The sequence below is a fragment of the Cynocephalus volans genome, chromosome 11, assembly GCF_027409185.1.
Source record: "Cynocephalus volans isolate mCynVol1 chromosome 11, mCynVol1.pri, whole genome shotgun sequence".
Classification (NCBI taxonomy): domain Eukaryota; kingdom Metazoa; phylum Chordata; class Mammalia; order Dermoptera; family Cynocephalidae; genus Cynocephalus; species Cynocephalus volans.
In genome coordinates, this window is record NC_084470.1 from 100,160,358 (window position 1) to 100,178,772 (window position 18,415).

The 18,415-nt window shown below is 38.5% G+C and overlaps 1 protein-coding gene across 5 annotated transcripts in view; it reads right to left on the reverse strand.

Annotated features, from left to right (window-relative positions):
• The window catches only part of CNIH4 (cornichon family AMPA receptor auxiliary protein 4), a 38,487-nt gene that overhangs the window by 10,350 nt on the left and 9,722 nt on the right, over positions 1-18,415 (reverse strand). For 3 of the 5 annotated variants that reach the window (XM_063114086.1, XM_063114085.1, XM_063114084.1), the window contains one exon: positions 768-880. In XM_063114086.1, coding sequence (XP_062970156.1) covers positions 768-880 — 113 coding nt within the window. Of the gene's footprint in view, positions 1-767; positions 881-12,226; positions 12,296-15,598; positions 15,697-18,415 lie in introns of those variants that run through there. The other 2 variants (XM_063114083.1, XM_063114087.1) reach the window with 1 other exon arrangement.

Sequence of the window (18,415 nt, forward strand, 5' to 3'; positions counted from 1 at the left end):
GCATCTATAGAGATGATCATATGGTCCTTGTGTTTGAGTTTATTAATATGGTGTATCACATTTATTGATTTGCGTATGTTGAACCAACCTTGCATCCCTGGGATGAATCCCACTTGATCGTGATGAATAATTTTTCGTATGAGACACACGTAAAATTAAAATAAAACTTTAAAATGTAGTAGAACAGCAATCCATTAACATAAAAATAATTCCAGGCTTGTCAAGATTATTTCACAGCTCTTCACAAGAAAACGTTATGTACAATAGCCCAAATATAAAATTATATCCAATTAGTGCTTCCATTGAGCTATTTTTGAACAACCTTCCTAAATTATTAAGTGAAAAATTTTGATAAGTTACCTAATTTGCAGGCTTTAAAATGTAATTTTCTTTGGAGTATTCCAAGTTCATGATAATTAAAAACTGCAGATGTAAACAACAAGGGCCTTATATTCTCAGGGTTTTGACCATTCTTAAAGGAAAATAATATTTAAGGCAATAAAAAAACACTTCGAAAGTCTTTAGACATCACAACATTACATATTTTATAAATTTAACATGTAAATTTATGTTTTTACTACAAGACTGAACCACGCAAATTGCCATCTGCCCAGTATGCCAACGTGAACAAAAATTTATGCTGATTTAATAAAGCATTCAGCAGTTCTTTATTTTACTACTGTGTTTTAGGGAAAAAAGAAGAGGCTGTTAAAATGTTTTTAAAAGTTTAACTGCCCTTACACAAAACAGTAAACAAACTTACTTACCGATATATATTCCAAGTGGCAACCGGTAAGTTGAGAAGGAAGATGAACCAGTGCAATGAAACAAGCATTAACATAGTAACGATGGTATGGCCAATCAATTCTGGAATTACCCACTGCAAGGAGAGAACACAGTTTTACATCTCACAGCTATGTCCTTCCTCATGTATATGTTATTTGAAGCTAAATCAATGAACATACAAAGTACTTATAAGCTACTGTTTCCAAGATTATTTTTAGACTCAGATGTCCCAGATTTGCTTACTGCCGTAACTGCTTACTCCATGCAAATACAACAAGGCACAGCTTATAAATAAAGCACTTAAGTTTCAATTACGTTTTATCCTAAACAAAGGCTTAGATTCATTCACTAAGAAAGTTTGAATAACAACTAGGGAAAAAATGGAGTATTATTTACTTTCTATTCCAATATCTACACTAAAGCCTCTTACTGTAATTGGGATGGTTTACATCTATATGCATCCTGCCTTTCAAGTCAAAACATCAATCTTAAGCATTTCCCAATATCCAGAATCCTGAAGATCCATTTCACATTCAAAATAAAAAAAAAATTTTTTTAAGTAACAGCTCAAAGATGCCCAAATATAATGAACCAGGATGCCAGAATCCTGGCCTAGTGACTTTATAGGGGCCTATGCCCTTTTCTATGCTCTTTGTTCACTACGTAATTTTCTAGTTCTCATGAATCAACATCTATTGTGGCAGGATTCTCAACTCATTAATAGTCTTCCTCTCCTATGAGTACAGATTTTTCTTTTAATGTTGTTAATTCCTTTAGTGGAACTTAACTTTTAATGAAAGAAACTGGTATTCCCCACTTTCAGAAATGAGGAAAACAAAATTCAGAGAGGTTAGGTAAATCCTCCAAGCTCACACAGCTACACAGCAGTAGAGCAATATAGCGTAAACCCAGGCACAGTGTAGCTTGCATTTAGATTTCAGATTTTTTTTTTTTTTGTAGTAAACAAAGTAGTAGAGATTTTCTGGGCCTTAAACCTAATTTGCACTCAATTGGAACTTTCCGATATGTAATATTCATTTCAAAAAGTGTAACCAATTTAGCATAATGCTTACAAGTGTGAGCTGCAAAGTCAAACAAGCCTAGAATGGAATGCATGCTATGCCCTATTTATTAGCTAGGCAATCTTGGGAAAAGTTACCTACTCTGTGTATGCCACAATTTTCTCATCTATAAAATGGAGGTAATAATACCTACCTTAAGAAGTTGTTGTAGAAAATTAGACGAAATAACATATGTAAGCCACATGCATAGTAAACACTCAAAAAAAATGTTAGCTGTTGTTACTACTACTTTCCAAGCTATCAGACCCTACAGCAGTAGCTTCCAGACTTTGGATTTCTCAATGTGGGCCACAGTCATCTTTGTTTTACACAGACACGAGTTTCAGGAAGTGTTACTTAACCTCATGATGTTTGGTTTACTGACTTCTGACCAAGCCCTTTGTTTTCTGTCTCTTCCCTCCTTAATGATATTGTTCATCCCCTAACTTGTCAGAACACTGGCCCTAGGGCTTATATACCCCAGGCAGGAGCTTACAGTATCCTTCTCTGGAGTAACTTAAGTAGCTCAAGAGAAAATACCTACAAAACCCAGCCATTTTAAGTAACCAACAAGAGTCCAAGTAGCCACCAATTACCCTACAGAGAAGTATACTAATCAACTAACAAGCCTAAACCACCCACAAAGCTTTCAATGAGCACTGCACTGCTTTACCCTTAAATATAGATAGCCATATATCAGAAATTTGAGAAAAGCCTCAAAAATGAAAGAAAGAGGAGGAAAAAACAAAGGGAAAGGAACTTGGAGGAAACATATAATGTAGGAAGCTCAAGAAAATTTCAAAAGTATTATAATCAGTATTCTCAGGGAACTAAGAGAGTCAAATATGAATTAAGAGAAAAAAACTCTTAGAAATTAAAATTTTAACATAAATGCTATATTTACTAGAAAATTCAGAAGATAAAGCAGAGGAAATCATAAAATGAAAAAGGTAGAAAAACTCAAAGGAATAAAAATAAGAAAAAAGAATTGGCAGATCAATCTAGCAGATCAACTATCTAGTTAATAAAGTTGTAGGAAAAGAAGAGAGAGAAAAAAGAGGGAAGACGTTATCAAAGAAAGAATATAAGAATATTTCCCACAAAGAAAGAGCCTATCAGACGTCCAAAACAACAAATGAAAAAGGCCTAAACAAAGGTACACCACTGCAAAATTTCGAAACACAGAGGATAAACAAAAGACTCTAAAACTTCTGTAGAGAGGACAAGAAAAGAGAGAGTGAGCTATTAAAAAGGATAAGAAATCAAAATGGTAACAGACTTCTCAACTTGAATAACACTGAAAGTCAGAAGCCCAAACAATATCTTTAAAATTCTGAAAGAAAAATCTTTTCCAACCTAAAACTCTGTACTCAGACAAACTATTAATCAAGGGTAAGGGTAAGACATTTTCAGACACACAGGCCCAAAATTGAATTCCCATGTACCATATTTCAAGAGGCTTCTCAGGCAAAATGAGGTAGTAGGCCACGAAGAAGAAAGACATGAGATCCAAGAATCAGGGGATCCAGAACAAGAATCCCAGAATGAAAACTGTGAAACAGCCAGAAGAGCAACCAGTTCAGAGTATAAGAGGATGGGGTGTCTAGAGGAGAAATGTCACCTGTGAAAAAAATTAAATGATAGATTATTTTAATACCTTCTGCCATGTAGAAAATAGTACTGAAGGGCTTTATGGATGTTTTTGAAAAGACTTAGTAACAGGTAAATAGAAAACTAAGAAAATAAAGAAATGTGACAACTATTAACACTGGGAAAGACAAAGCTACCCAGAAAAAAACAAAAGAAAGAAAAATATGATCACTGTCTTCTATGAGGCTCAGCAATAAAAAAAATGTATATAATTACAATGCAATAGTACACCCTAATGATGTAAACACTGAATATGAATAAGAAGGAAAACAGAAAGATGGAAGAGGACACATTTAAGAAAACAGGTACCTAACAACTAAATCTTTCTCTACCGTACTGAGAAGTCAGTAGATAATATTTAAAATTAACAAATCTTACTTCTGCATTTGAAGAAAAAGGAAAAATAAAATTAACAAATGAAGAATTAGCAATGCAAGCATATAAAAGAGAAATATGGATATAAATACCAGAAAGAAATTAACAGCTCAAATGCTAAAATCAGTTGCACCTAAAAAGCAAGACAGATGAGATTTAAAGGGGTCAGTAGAAGAGTATTCTTTCTCACTATAAACTTCATAGTACCATTGACTTTAGTTGTGTACAAGTATAACTTTCACAAAAATAAAACTTAGCATTTAAAAACTACTTAACTTTGGGCCAGCCCGTGACTCACTTGGGAGACTGGTGCTCATAACAAGGCCACAGGGTTCGGATCCCTATATAGGGATGGCTGGTTAGCTCACTTGGGAGAGCGAGGTGCTGACAACACCAAGTCAAAGGTTAAGATCCCCTTACCGGTATTCTTAAAAAAAAAAAAAAAAAACTACTTAACTTCAAATCCAAGTTGTAACTTTCTCAGTAGAAGAATACAGGAAATTTTTTGTATGTAGATTTTTACTTTTATAAAAGAAAGCCCACAAATCATCTAAAATATTGAGTAAGCAAGAAATATAAAGAGAAATAAAATCTACTTGACTTTTAGAAATCTATCATTCTGGGCCGGGACTCGTCGCCTGTCGAGGAAGGGAAGGCAGGTAGAGGTCGCGGCTCAGGGGCAGAGAAGGGGTGGAGAAAGGCACTGGAGATGACTGGAGGTGGGCAGGGACTTGAGGAGAAAGCCCCTCGCGAAGCTCCAGCCGATCTGGAGACACTTTGTAAGGATCACCCAAGTCCATCCTGGCAGGTCTCATTAACTTCCAGTTTCAGACTACAAAGGTTGAGGTCTTGATCTTTTCCAGGAGATTACAACTCCAGGAAGGTATATTGAGAGCTGGCAGGTAAGGGGATCTGATATTTATTTTTGAATAATGATGATTTCACAACTGGCTTGTAAACCTCCTGAAAATTTAACAATCATCTCTAGCAAGCCTGCGTAAGTTGGCTTCTCCAACACACCACTGGTCACCTGCAGTGCTTCACTGAGTGGCTTCTCCACCAGCCTGGGTCCCAGAGTGAGCAGGACCTGGAGGAGATCCCTCAGCGTACCCAAAGTGAACAGATTTTGGATGCCAGCCCCATAACTTAACGGTGGTTATCTGGAAGTTGGACCAGAAAAAGTGGACCATGGGAATCGGCACAGCAGGAACTGCTGAAGGTCAGGTGGTCGAGAACCACCAGTGCGGTAGTGAATGAACTGTGAACTATGAAAGTGACTGACGAAGTTTTACAGGTTTAGGTTTTACATTTAGGATTGTGATCCACACTGCGAGATCCAGCAGGTAGGCTTCACCGCTGCCACCCAGCTCCATTCCCAGCCCAGCCTAGTGCGCACAGAGCAGGGAGACGTCCGGCTAGGGAGGCGGAGACTCAGCAGAAAACACACACCCTGCGGGGCCGCCACTACAAGATCCAGCAGGTAGGCTTCACCGCAGCCACCCGGCTCCATTCTCTGCCCAGCCCAGTGTGCACAAAGTGGGGAGACGTCTGGCTAGGGAGGCGGAGACTCAGCAGAAAACACACACCCTGTGGGGCTGCCAGTGGGTGATCCAGCAGGTAGGCTTCCCCGCAGGCACCCAGCTCCATCCCCAGCCCCGCCTAGTGCACTGGAGAAGGGAGATGTCTGGCAGGGGAGGCGGGAACTCCACAGGGACCACACAGCTGCTGCGCGAACCAGTAGCCCAGCCCAATGTGGACGGAGCACAGAGACGTCCAACAAGGGAAATAGAAACTCCGTAGAGTCCACACAACCTGTGGGGGGGCTGCCGTCACGCAATCTAACCGCAGGTAGGCTTCACTGCCCCCACCCGGCTCCATCCCAAGCCTGGCCTAGTGTGCACAGAGCAGGGAGACATCCTGTAGGGGAAGGAGAAGCTCTGCAGAGACCACACGCTCTGTGGTGCCTCTGCGCATCCCAGCAGCCCGGGCCAGAGCGCACAGAACAGGGAGAAGTCCGGCACAGGAAGTGGAAGCACAGCAGAGACCACACACCCTACGGTACCGCCCCGTGATCCAGCAGCCCAGCAGAATCCAAGCTGACTAGAGAGGTGGCTCCCCGGAGAGGCCCAAGACCCGAGGCAACCACACACACAAGGCACTAGAGGCCAACTGAGCAGTCACGGAGGTAGCCATACCAAATTGGCAACCACAGCAACACCTTAGTTAGTCAATAGTGTCAAACTTGTGGACTGTGAAACCCCCTGCCACAATGAATAAACATCAAAAAAAAGATACCAGAAATACAAAAAATCAAGAAAGTACACCACCAAAAGTTAATAAATCTCAAACTCTAGATCCTATAGAACAAGAAGCCCTTGAAATGACTGATAAGGAATTTTGAGTGATAATTCTAAGGAAACTGAATGAAATACAAGAAAACTCAGCTAGACATCATGATGAAACGAGGAAAAGTATACAGGACCTGAAAGAGGAAATGTACAAGGAAATCAATGTCCTGAAAAAAATGTAGCAGAACTTGCCAAACTGAAGAACTTATTCAGTGAAATAAAAAACACAATGGAGAGTTTAACCAACAGGCTTACGGAAGTTGAAGAGAGAACCTGTGAACTTGAAGATGGGCTGTTTGAAATAACACAAGCAGACAAAAAAAAAAAAAAGAAAAAAGAATCAAAGACATTGAAGAAAATCTGAGAGAGATCAGACAACGTTAAGCGCTCAAATATCCGAGTCATGGGTATTCCAGAAGGGGAGGAAAAAGGAGATTGCATTGAAAACATATTCAACAAAATAGTGGCAGAAAACTTCCCAGGTATAGGAAAACTCACAGATCTTCAGATCCAGGAAGCTCAACGATCTCCAAACGTATTCAACCCAAAAAGGTCTTCTCCAAGACATGTTATAGTCAAATTGGCAAAACTCAGAGACAAAGAGAGAATCTTAAAAGCTGCGAGAGAAGCGTCAAATCACCTATAAGGGAGCCCCAATCACGCTAACATCAGACTTTTCATCACAAACCCTAAAAGCTAGAAATGAATGGGATGATATATTCAAAATACTAAAAGACAAAGACTGCCAGCCAAGAATACTCTACCCTGCAAGGCTATCCTTCCGAAATGAAGGGCAAATAGTATATTTCTCAGACAAACAAAAACTGCGGGGGTTCACTACCACACAACCACCCTTACAAGAAATCCTCAAGGGAGTACTGGGTTTGGTTCCTGAAAAATAGCTACCACTGCCATAAAAACCCCCAAAAAATCAAAACCCACTAGTATAATAAAATGGCATTCATGAAGAGAAAACAAACAAAGAAAAACACTATCTACAACCTAAGGAACCAACAAACACAGAAACCAAACAGTAAATCAGAAAGCAAGGAACAAAAGACACCTAAGACAACCAAACAACCAATAAAATGCTAGGAATAAATCAACACCTTTCAATAACAACTCTTAATGCAAAAGGCTTAAATTCCCCAATCAAAAGACACAGACTGGCTGACTGGATCAAAAAAGAGGACCCAACTATATGCTGCCTACAAGAGACCCACCTCACCCATAAAGATTCACATAGACTAAGAGTGAAAGGATGGAAAAAGATTTACCATGCAAACAGAAAAGAAAAACGAGCTGGAGTAGCTATTCTTATATCTGACAAAATAAGACTTTAAACTAAAAACCGTAAAAAGAGAAAACAAAGGACACTACGTAATGATAAAAGGACTGATGCATCCAGAAGACATAACAATCATAAATATGTACGCACCCAATGTTGAAGCAGCCAGATTTATAAAACAACTCTATTAGACCTAAAGAAGGAAATAGACACTAATACCATAATAGCAGGGGACCTGAACACCCCACTGTCAATATTGGACAGATCATCTAGGCAAAGAATCAGCAGAGAAACACAAGATCTAAGCAATACTCTAGACCAATTGGACATGGCAGATATCTACAGAACATTCCATCCAACAACCTCAGAATATTCATTCTTCTCATCAGCACATGGATCATTCTCCAGGATAGATCACATATTAGGTCACAAATCAAGTCTCAACAAATTCAAAAAAATTGGAATTATCCCATGTATTTTCTCAGACCACAATGGATTAAAACTAGAAATCAATAACAAAAGAAACTCTGGAAACTATACAAACACATGGAAATTAAACAACATTCTACTTAATGACATATGGGTCCAAGAAGAAATCAAGCAGGAAATCAAAAAATTTATTGAAACTAATGAAAATAATGATACATCATACCAAAACCTGTGGGATACTGCAAAAGCAGTACTAAGGGGGAAATTTATTGCATTAAATGCTCACCTCAGAACAATGGAAAGATGGCAAGTGAACAACCTAACACTTCACCTTAAAGAACTAGAAAAACAAGAACAATCCAAACCTAAAGTTAGCAGACAGAAAGAAATCATTAAGATCAGAGCAGAACTTAATGAAATTGAAACCCAAAAAACAATACAAAAGATCAATGAATCAAAAAGTTAGTTTTTTGAAAAGATAAATAAAATTGAGAAACCATTAGCATGGCTAACAAAAAAAAGAAGAGAGAAGACTCAAATAACAAAAATTAGAAATGAAAAAGGTGATATTACAACTGATTCATCTGAAATACAAGGAATCATTCGAGACTACTATAAACAACTATACGCCAACAAATTTGAAAATCTGGAGGAAATGGATAAATTTCTGGACACACACAAGCTCCCAAAACTGAACCGTGAAGACGTAGAAAATTTGAACAGACCAATAACAATAAAGGAGATTGAAGCTGTTATCAGAAGGCTCCCAACAAAGAAAAGCCCAGGACCAGATGGATTCACAGCAGAATTTTACCAAACATTCAAACAGGAATTGACACCGATTCTTTACAAATTATTCCAAAAGATTGAAACAGACGCAAATCTCTCAAACTCATTCTATGAAGCAAACATCATCCTGATACCAAAACCAGGTAAGGATATAACTAAAAAAGAAAACTACAGGCCAATATCCTTGATGAATATAGATGCAAAAATCCTCACTAAAATACTAGCAAACAGAATACAGCAACACATACATAAAATTATTTACCACAATCAAGTGAGATTCATCCCAGGGATGCAAAGTTGGTTCAACATACGCAAATCAATAAATATGATACACCATATTAATAAAGTCAAACACAGGACCATATGATCATCTCTATAGATGCTGAAAAAGCATTTGATAAAATACAGCACTCATTCATGACAAAGACCCTCTATAAGTTAGGTATAGATGGAAAGTATCTCAACATAATTAAAGCCATATATGACAAACCCACTGCTAATATCATCCTGAATGGGGAAAAGCTGAAAGCTTTTCCTTTAAGAACAGGAACTAGACAAGGATGCCCACTCTCACCACTCCTATTCAACATAGTGTTGGAAGTACTAGTCAGAGCAATCAGAGAAGAGAAGGAAATAAAGGGCATCCAGATTGGAAAAGAAGAAGTCAAACTGTCCCTGTTTGCAGATGACATGATCCTATATATTGAACAGCCTAAAGCCTCTACAAAAAAACTCTTGGAGTTGATAAATGATTTCAGCACAGTAGCAGGATACAAAATCAACACACAAAAATCAGTAGCATTTCTTTTCTCCAATAGTGAACATGCAGAAAGAGAAATCAGGAAAGCCTGCCCATTTACAATAGCCACCAAAAAAATAAAATACTTAGGAACTGAGTTATCCAAGGATGTGAAAAATCTCTATAATGAAAACTACAAACCACTGCTGAGAGAAATTAGAGAGGATACAAGAAGATGGAAAGATATCCCATGCTCTTGGATTGGAAGAATCAACATAATGAAAATGTCCATACTACCCAAAGTGATATACAAATTCAATGCAATCCCCATCAAAATTCCAATGACATTTTTCTCAGAAATGGAAAGAACTATCCAGACATTTATATGGAATAATAAAAGACCACACATAGCCAAAGCAATGCTGAGTAAAAAAAATAAAGCTGGAAGCATAACACTACCTGACTTTAAGCTATACTACAAAGCTATAATAACCAAAACACTATGGTACTGGCATAAAAACAGACACACCGGTCAATGGAATAGAATAGAGAATCCAGAAATCAACCCACACACTTACTGCCACCTCATCTTTGACAAAGGCACCAAGCCTATTCACTGGGGAAGGGACTGCCTCTTCAGCAAATGGTGCTGGGATAACTGGATATCCATATGCAGGAGAATGAAACTAGACCCATACCTCTCACCATATACTAAAATCAACTCAAAATGGATTAAGGATTTAAATATACACCCTGAAACAATAAAACTTCTCAAGGAAAACATAGGAGAAACACTTCAGGAAATAGGACCGGACACAGATTTCATGAATACGACCCCAAAAGCACAGGCAACCAAAGGAAAAATAAACAAATGGGATTATATCAAACTAAAGAGCTTCTGCACAGCCAAAGAAACAATTAACAGAGTTAAAAGACAACTAACAGAGTGGGAGAAAATATTTGCAAAATATACATCTGACAAAGGATTAATATCCAGAATATACAAGGAACTCAAACAACTTTACAAGAAAAAAACAAGCAACCCAATTAAAAAATGGGCAAAAGAGCTAAGTAGGCATTTCTCTAAGGAAGATATACAAATGGCCAACAGACATATGAAAAAATGCTCAACATCACTCAGCATCCAGGAAATGCAAATCAAAACTACACTGAGATACCATCTCACCCCAGTTAGGATGGCTAAAATCCAAAAGACACTGAATGATAAATGCTGGCGAGGTTGTGGAGAAAAAGGAACTCTCATACATTGTTGGTGGGACTGTAAAATGGTGCAGCCTCTATGGAAAATGGTATGGAGGTTCCTCAAACAATTGCAGATAGATCTACCATATGACCCAGCTATCCCACTGCTGGGAATATACCCAGAGGAATGGAAATCATCAAGTCGAAGGTATACCTGTTCCCCAATGTTCATTGCAGCACTTTTTACAATAGCCAAGAGTTGGAACCAGCCCAGATGTCCATCATCGGATGAGTGGATATGGAAAATGTGGTATATCTACACAATGGAATACTACTCAGCTATAAAAACGAATGAAATACTGCCATTTGCAACAACATGGATGGACCTTGAGAGAATTATGTTAAGTGAAACGAGTCAGGCACAGAAAGAGAAATACCACATGTTCTCACTTATTGGTGGGAGCTAAAAATAAATAAATAAATTCACACACACACACACACACACACACACACACACACACACACACACACACACACACACACAATAAAAAGAAAACGGGGCGGGGAAGAAGATATAACTACAGTTCCTTGAAGTTGATAAGACAAGCAAACAGAAAGGACATTGTTGGGTGGGAGGGAGGGGAGGGAGGAGGGAGGGAGGTTTCGGTGGTGGGCCACAATAATCAACCACATTGTATATCGACAAAATAAAAATTAAAAAACAAAAAAATAAAATTAAAATTAAAAAATTAAAAAATTAAATAAATAAATAAATAAAAGAAATCTATCATTCTTCTAAAGACAAGCAGGAATATAGTTAACTAGAAATTTTAACTTTCCATAGCTATACTCTTCCAAACAAAGTATAACTTTATTTTCTTTATGGGTCAGAGAAACTTAAGTAGTCTGAAGATGTGGAGGACACATGGGAATCATTTTTAGGTCAAGCCAAAAGCACCTTTCAGCACTGTATTTTTATACGAACTTTCATCCAGAAAGCTGTCTGCTCATCTCACAAAATGAATCCGGGCCAAATGGTTTCCCTGTACCTAGACAAGCTCTGCAATTCAGAGTATTTTTGCCAATATAAAGTTCTGACTATATATACTAAAGGTAAAAAGGCCTTAAAACAAATCAACTAAATAAACTAAGTCCACTTCTCAGCAAGTCACACAAGGAAGGTCTTCTTTCATTCAACAAAAGACAGACTGAGCTTCTTCCACAAGTGGGAGGAGGGGGTTTGGACACAGAAGACAAAAACAATTACCCTCTTAATGAACGTTTGCCTAGTCTGAGTAATGATGTCCACTGTAGACAAGGGGACAAGGAGCATGCAGAGTAAAGAAACAAAATTTCAAGTCAGATCTTCTAGCATAATTTCAATAAGTTTTGCATATTAAAATTATTGCAAAACACAGCAGTTCTACCAACATTCCAATGAATAAGAAACAACAAGCTCTCTAAAATTAAAATACATGTTGATTATCTATAATAATCTCTAATACAGAAAATGAAGAACCATCTTCAGTGCCAGAAAATGAGCAAAGAAATGTCTTACCTTGTTTAATTTTGAGCAACATGATCTAGCATTAATGTAATCACATTCTAAATCAGACAATGTAATTATCTGATGATCAAGATAAGGAATTATTACATTTCTTTTATATTTCTTTTAAAACAACTATGTATTTAAGATTCAGAAAGCAATCCCAGTTGCAAGACAGAATTAGATTTGACTTGAAAAAAATTCAGTTAGTTCCTTAAAGTTCACTCATCAGACAATTCAATTTCCTTATTTATGTTCCTTCTACAAATTATTTTCACAAAATAATCCTCTTATTATGCTCAAATCTAATCTGACCCATACCAAAACTTTTAGTCTGAGTTCATCAAATGTGGAACATTGGCTATAAGAAATGGAAAACCTATAAAAATATTTTAAATGTTAAAAATCTGGTTAGAAAAATAGTATTTACTTATGACATATCCACAAAAGTCTCTGAAGACTGAGGATGCGAATAAAGAAAACCAGATACAAAACTATCACCACTACTACTACTGTCACATGTTGGCAGTAGAATGTCTCAAAAGTTGGATTACAGATGATTTTTTTTCCTTAATACTTTTCTCTATTTTCCAAACTCTCCAAACTGAAACATATATTGGAACTTGGCAAAAAATGTTTTTTAGTACAAAGTATAAACTCACAAATAAAACCTGAGAGACAGAAGGACATAAAGGGAAAGGTCCTCAATTGAACAGTACATTATCTGGGATTTATTTTAAAACGTTCCACCATACTCTCCCCAATAGTTAAGAGAGATGAAAACTGACGAAAATCACTGAAGGTGAATGGTAGAAACATGGGACTTATTACACAATTCTACTTTGTTCATTTGAAAATGTCCATTAAAAATAGTAAAAAGAAATGTTCTCAACTAAATACTAAACATTCCTCCTATCACCTCCTAAAGTCAAATTCATTACTTTCTCCACAAATTGCTCCTCTTCCAATTTGTTTTATTTCTGCCAATGACACAAACATCATTTGCCCAAGCTCAGATTAGGGAAAGCTACCTCTCTGCCTTGTTTCCTATCTCGTAATCAATCATTACCAAGTCCTGGCAATCATTTCTTCCTAATATTAGTCATGTTATTCCCTCTTTTCACCAACCCACAATCAGCACTCTGTTTCAAAATCTATCCCCTATGGCTTATCTTCCAGTCTTTCCTATTTCTTATCCCCTATGGTTTATCTTCCAATCTTTCCTATTTCCAATCCACTCTCCTGATTCACCTTCCTAATATACCACTTTGGGTTTTTGTTTTTTTTTTAATTTGTTTAATTGACAAACAAAAATGTATTTTTCACATACAACATGATGTTTTAAAGAATATATACATTGTGGAATGACTAAATCTAGCTAATATATGCATTACCTCACATCATTTTTGTAGTGAGCACATTTTATATGCCCTCTCACAGTATTTTTCAAAAGTACAATATATTGTTAACTATAGTCACCATGTTGTACTATAGCTATCTTTCTCATGTCAGAGATCTCTAATTTATTTCTCGTAACTGAAATTTTGCATCCTTTGACCAAAAACCACTTTATTTCAAAAATTTTCAACAGCTCCCTATTTTATCCTAACAGCAATATAAAAAGTGAAAGCCCTCCCTCTTCGCCCTTAACATTCAAGCCTTCCAAAATCTGACCTAATCCTGCCTTTCCAATCTAACTTTGTTCTATCGCCAAAAATCAACCATGTTCTCCAGATTCCTTAACTATGTCACCCAGAAATACCATGAATATAGCTAGCTCTGCACCTTTGCTCTTGCCAGTGTCTGATTTTGAATTTCCACTCCATTCCCTCTCTATAGGTTTTGTTCACCATTCGAAGTCCAGGAGAACTCCTATACCCTACATGAAGTCTACCCTGTCCATTTTTTATCTCTTACCTCTAATACTAAGCACAACTATCCTAAAATGCAGTAATACAATATGGTGGATTTCATCAAAACACATCCCAAATGTACCTTAATGTCTATCAACGTCAAACACCCTATCTAACATTTTCTTACATACATAAATTGGTGTAAGCCAAAGTTATTTTAAATTATCAAGCCAGTTTTCCAAACTACAAAAAAGAAAAAGAAACCCAGATTCATTTCTGAGTGTAAACTACAGTTCCTTTTTTTCACAAGAGGAACATAAGTCATTAAAACTTAGGCAAGTGATGCTGCCGTTTCAGTCAGCTCCCCAAAGCTAACAAACTCGGGGCTGTTCTCATTAGAACTCATCAAAGTAAAACCTGCTCCTCAATCGAGGGTGGTGGGGGCGGGAAGGCAGAGCCATATTTACCAATATTTGCTAGGGGGCAGGCATTGTGCTAGATGCTTAACCCACGTTCTCACTGTACGTATCTAGGAAATAAACATTTCCCATTTTAAAGATAAGAAAACTGAAGCTTAGAAAGGGGGAGTAATGTACACAGCAAATAACTAGCTTAGCAGGGAGTCATGATTCCAAATTTTGTCCTTTTCCACTACAACAGACAGCTTGTCCAAAATACAACATGAAGTCACACTGCAACCATACTCTCTGTACGACTACCCTAAAGCCAGCATGCTCTAGCAAACAAAAAGTTTTATCGATCAGAAAGGGGTACATGTGATTTCCAAGGAAAGAAGATAAAATGCAGAGTTCCTCATGCGCTTTTCCTATCTCACACTTAATTACTTAAAACTGGATTGTGCGTTACAACATTGGGCAACAACTAAGACCACAAGTTCCCGCAAAAGGCTACTATAGTGTTAGGTTCAGCAACCATTTACTGGTCTGGAAAATAGTCTGAATACTCTAACATGAATAACTACATAAAATACTGAAGTTTTAATATGAGCCGACGCAGAAAAACTTAAAAGTTGAGAAAAGACTGGGAACTACATCACGTGTAGTTACTGAATTTACAAATCTGCAACCGCCAGGGGCAACCAAAATCCTCACTTTGCCGATAGTTTTGTAAACTCCCTCCCCACACACACTACATGTAGAACAGCACCGTGAAGGAAGCACTCGGCCCGCTCCTGGCGTGAGCCGACTCCGGGTGCAAGGGTCCCCACGGGCACCAGCACCACGGAACAAAGCGGCGGGCGAGGCTGCCCGTGGACGAGGGCGGACGAGGGCGGCCAAGGGCCTCTGCTCGCCCCGGCGACCGCCCGGGACCCTCAGCACGGGTCTCTGGGAAATCGGCTACCCTGGTCTCCCGAAGGCCGAAAGGAAGGCCGAGAGCCGACCGCCGCCCACGGTGGTGGCCGGCGGAGGGAAGCAGGCCGGCGCCTCGCTCGCTCCCACACGCCTGCCCGGCGCTCAGCAGGCCCACCCGCAGCCCGATCCCGGCCTCCACCAGCCTAGGGAAAGGATACAAAGTAGACTGAGAGGAAAATGAGCGCGCAGCAGTCGAGGAGAGAGAAGACGAAGACCACCGCCTCCATCCTCCGCCGCCGCCACCGCCGCCGCTCCCTCTGTCGCCCCGCCCCCGCTGGCCCGCGTCGGCCGCCCGGCGTGCAGGTCTCGCTGCGCGCGGCATGCCGGGAGCTGTAGTCGTTTTAAAACTCAGCCGCCATTATGCTGGTGCATGCTGGGAAATGTGGTTCATTAGCACCAATACAGATCAGGAGTGCGCAGGGCCTCTATTGTGAATCTGATAGAGTGTTTCTAAAAATAGTGACAGCATTTATTAACGATTATTTACTGAACGCAACTAATGTGGATACCCAGTAGGATTTATTTGCCATGTGTGAAATTTTCTTTAGTGTCTGCTCTCGACCATGACTGACTGCATTCCCTGACTGGGGAGTGGCAAGAGGTTTTCATCCCAAAGCACAGAACAAACCTTAACGCTCCTGCCTTGACAGGTGAGATTCGCCCTTCCCTTCCTCATCTCAATCTCTCCGGGACTTTCACAATACCTTGCTTATCCTCTGTCACAGCAATGTTTCTCTTCTTTCTTGATTTTAAGATCGTTAAAAACTGAATACATTGTCTTACTAGTTTATTCATTCATTTAACAAATATTTACTGATAGCATCCATACGTATAGGCCAATAACTGTTCAACACTCCAAGGATATAGAAATGAACACGGCAAACAAGATGATGCTCTTGTAGGGAGGGTGGGAAGAACAGGCAATAAAGTAACAACTAAATACGGGAAAAAGATAACTTCAAGGGGTAATAAACTCTATGACCAAATTGTATCAAAGTTATACATTCATTCATTCATTCATTCAACCAATATTTTCTGAGCAACTAGTATACGTGACGTACTGTTCCAAACCTTAGGGATACAAGGTGAACCAGACTTCCTACAGCCTGTAGCTTATATTACAGTGGGGGAGACAGACAACAAAATAAATCTATTAATAACAGGCAATTATAAGTACTTTGAAGGGGACGGGAAAACATTTGGAGACAGTGATCAGAGAAGGCCAGGCTGAGGAACTGACATTAAATAGAAATCCGAACAATAGTTATGTGAAGATTTGCAAGCAGTATGTTTCAGATAGTAGGCATGGTAGTTGCAAAGGTCCAAGTGCATGTGGAAGATTGGTGTATTTAAGGAACATAAAGAATGCCAGTGTGGTTGAAGCGCAACAAATAAGGGTGAGAGAGCTTTGAGAAGAAGTTAGAGGTGAGAAGGGTAAGGTCACATGAGCCTTGGAAACCCTTGAGAAGGAGTTTAACTTTTATTCTAATATATATATATATATATATATATATATATATATTTTTTTTTTTTTTTTTTGTCGTTTTTTCGTGACCCGCACTCAGCCAGTGAGTGCACCGGTCATTCCTATATAGGATCCGAACCCGCGGCGGAAGCGTCGCCGCGCTCCCAGCGCAGCACTCTACCGAGTGCACCACGGGCTCGGCCCTTTATTCTAATATTATAAGAAACTACTGGAGAGCTTTAAATAAGAAAGAACCTTGATTTCATTTACATTTAAAAAATATTGTTCTACTTGTGTGATGCATTGAATGTGTGAAAGGGGGACAAGTTTGCCAACAAGGAGATCACTAAGGAGAAAAGAGAACAGACAGGGGAATTAGTATGAAGGCAAAACCAACTAGATTTGCCTGACACAGCAAAGGTTCACAGATTCATAAAGGGGTTCATAGGTTATGGCTAGATGTACAATTAACAGGTTATTTATAAACCAGCTATTGCTATACTCGCCTTGTACCTTGTATACACCTCTATCAGAATCCTCATCACCATCTGGTCACACCTTAAATTATGAAAAAGGTAACAAGTTTTATTATTTTTTGTATCACCAGAACCTTCTGTCCTGTAAATAGCTGGTGCTTCATAAATAGTTGCCAAATGCATTACCCATACTGATTATCAGGAGAGACTTTATTAAAATTTGTCAGTCCATATTTTATTAAAAACATAAACCTCAGCTTACATTCACCCTGAGATGGAATAGAAAATACAGACTATCCCATATTCTTTATCGGCTATTTTATTCTGAGAAAATAAAAAAGGTGGCACTACAAACAATGGTAATTATTAAATCACCATTTAATTGAGGTAGTCTCTGTCTCTTATTCTACTTAAGAACTCAAAATGTGATTGCAATGTCAAAATTGTGGGGTATACAAAATTTGGGAGAAGGAAATAATCAGGATTTTTTTTTTTTAAATGAGTGGCATCTGTGTATGTGTGTGTGTTACCATGACTTTTGTCTTAAAATATATCTTGTATTTTAAATGCATAATTTGAAATGTTTTGGTTTCTGGTTCAGCATGTAAGAACCTTGGAAGTAGCCACTCTGTTTTTTTTTTTTTGTCGTTTTTTTTCGTGACCGGCACTCAGCCAGTGAGTGCGCCGGTCAGTCTTATATAGGATCCGAACCCGCAGCAGGAGCGTCGCCGCGCTCCCAGCGCAGCACTCTACCAAGTGCGCCACGGGCTCGGCCCACCACTCTGTTTTAACAAAAAGTAAAAAGCTGAAATAAACTGAAAAATCAAAAACCCTTCTTAGATCCATCGGATAAGTGAAATCATAGGGCAAATCTTAACCTTCCTGTTTTCAGTGCTGCACCTTATTTTTGTTCTCTGTTATGTCTAGTTGGCACAATAGGCAAGAAAAAAAATACTTATGGACTGGAAAGGTTTTATGTACTGAAAGAAATCAATTTTATCTATGTAGACTCTGTAATTAGCAAGATTGGAGGA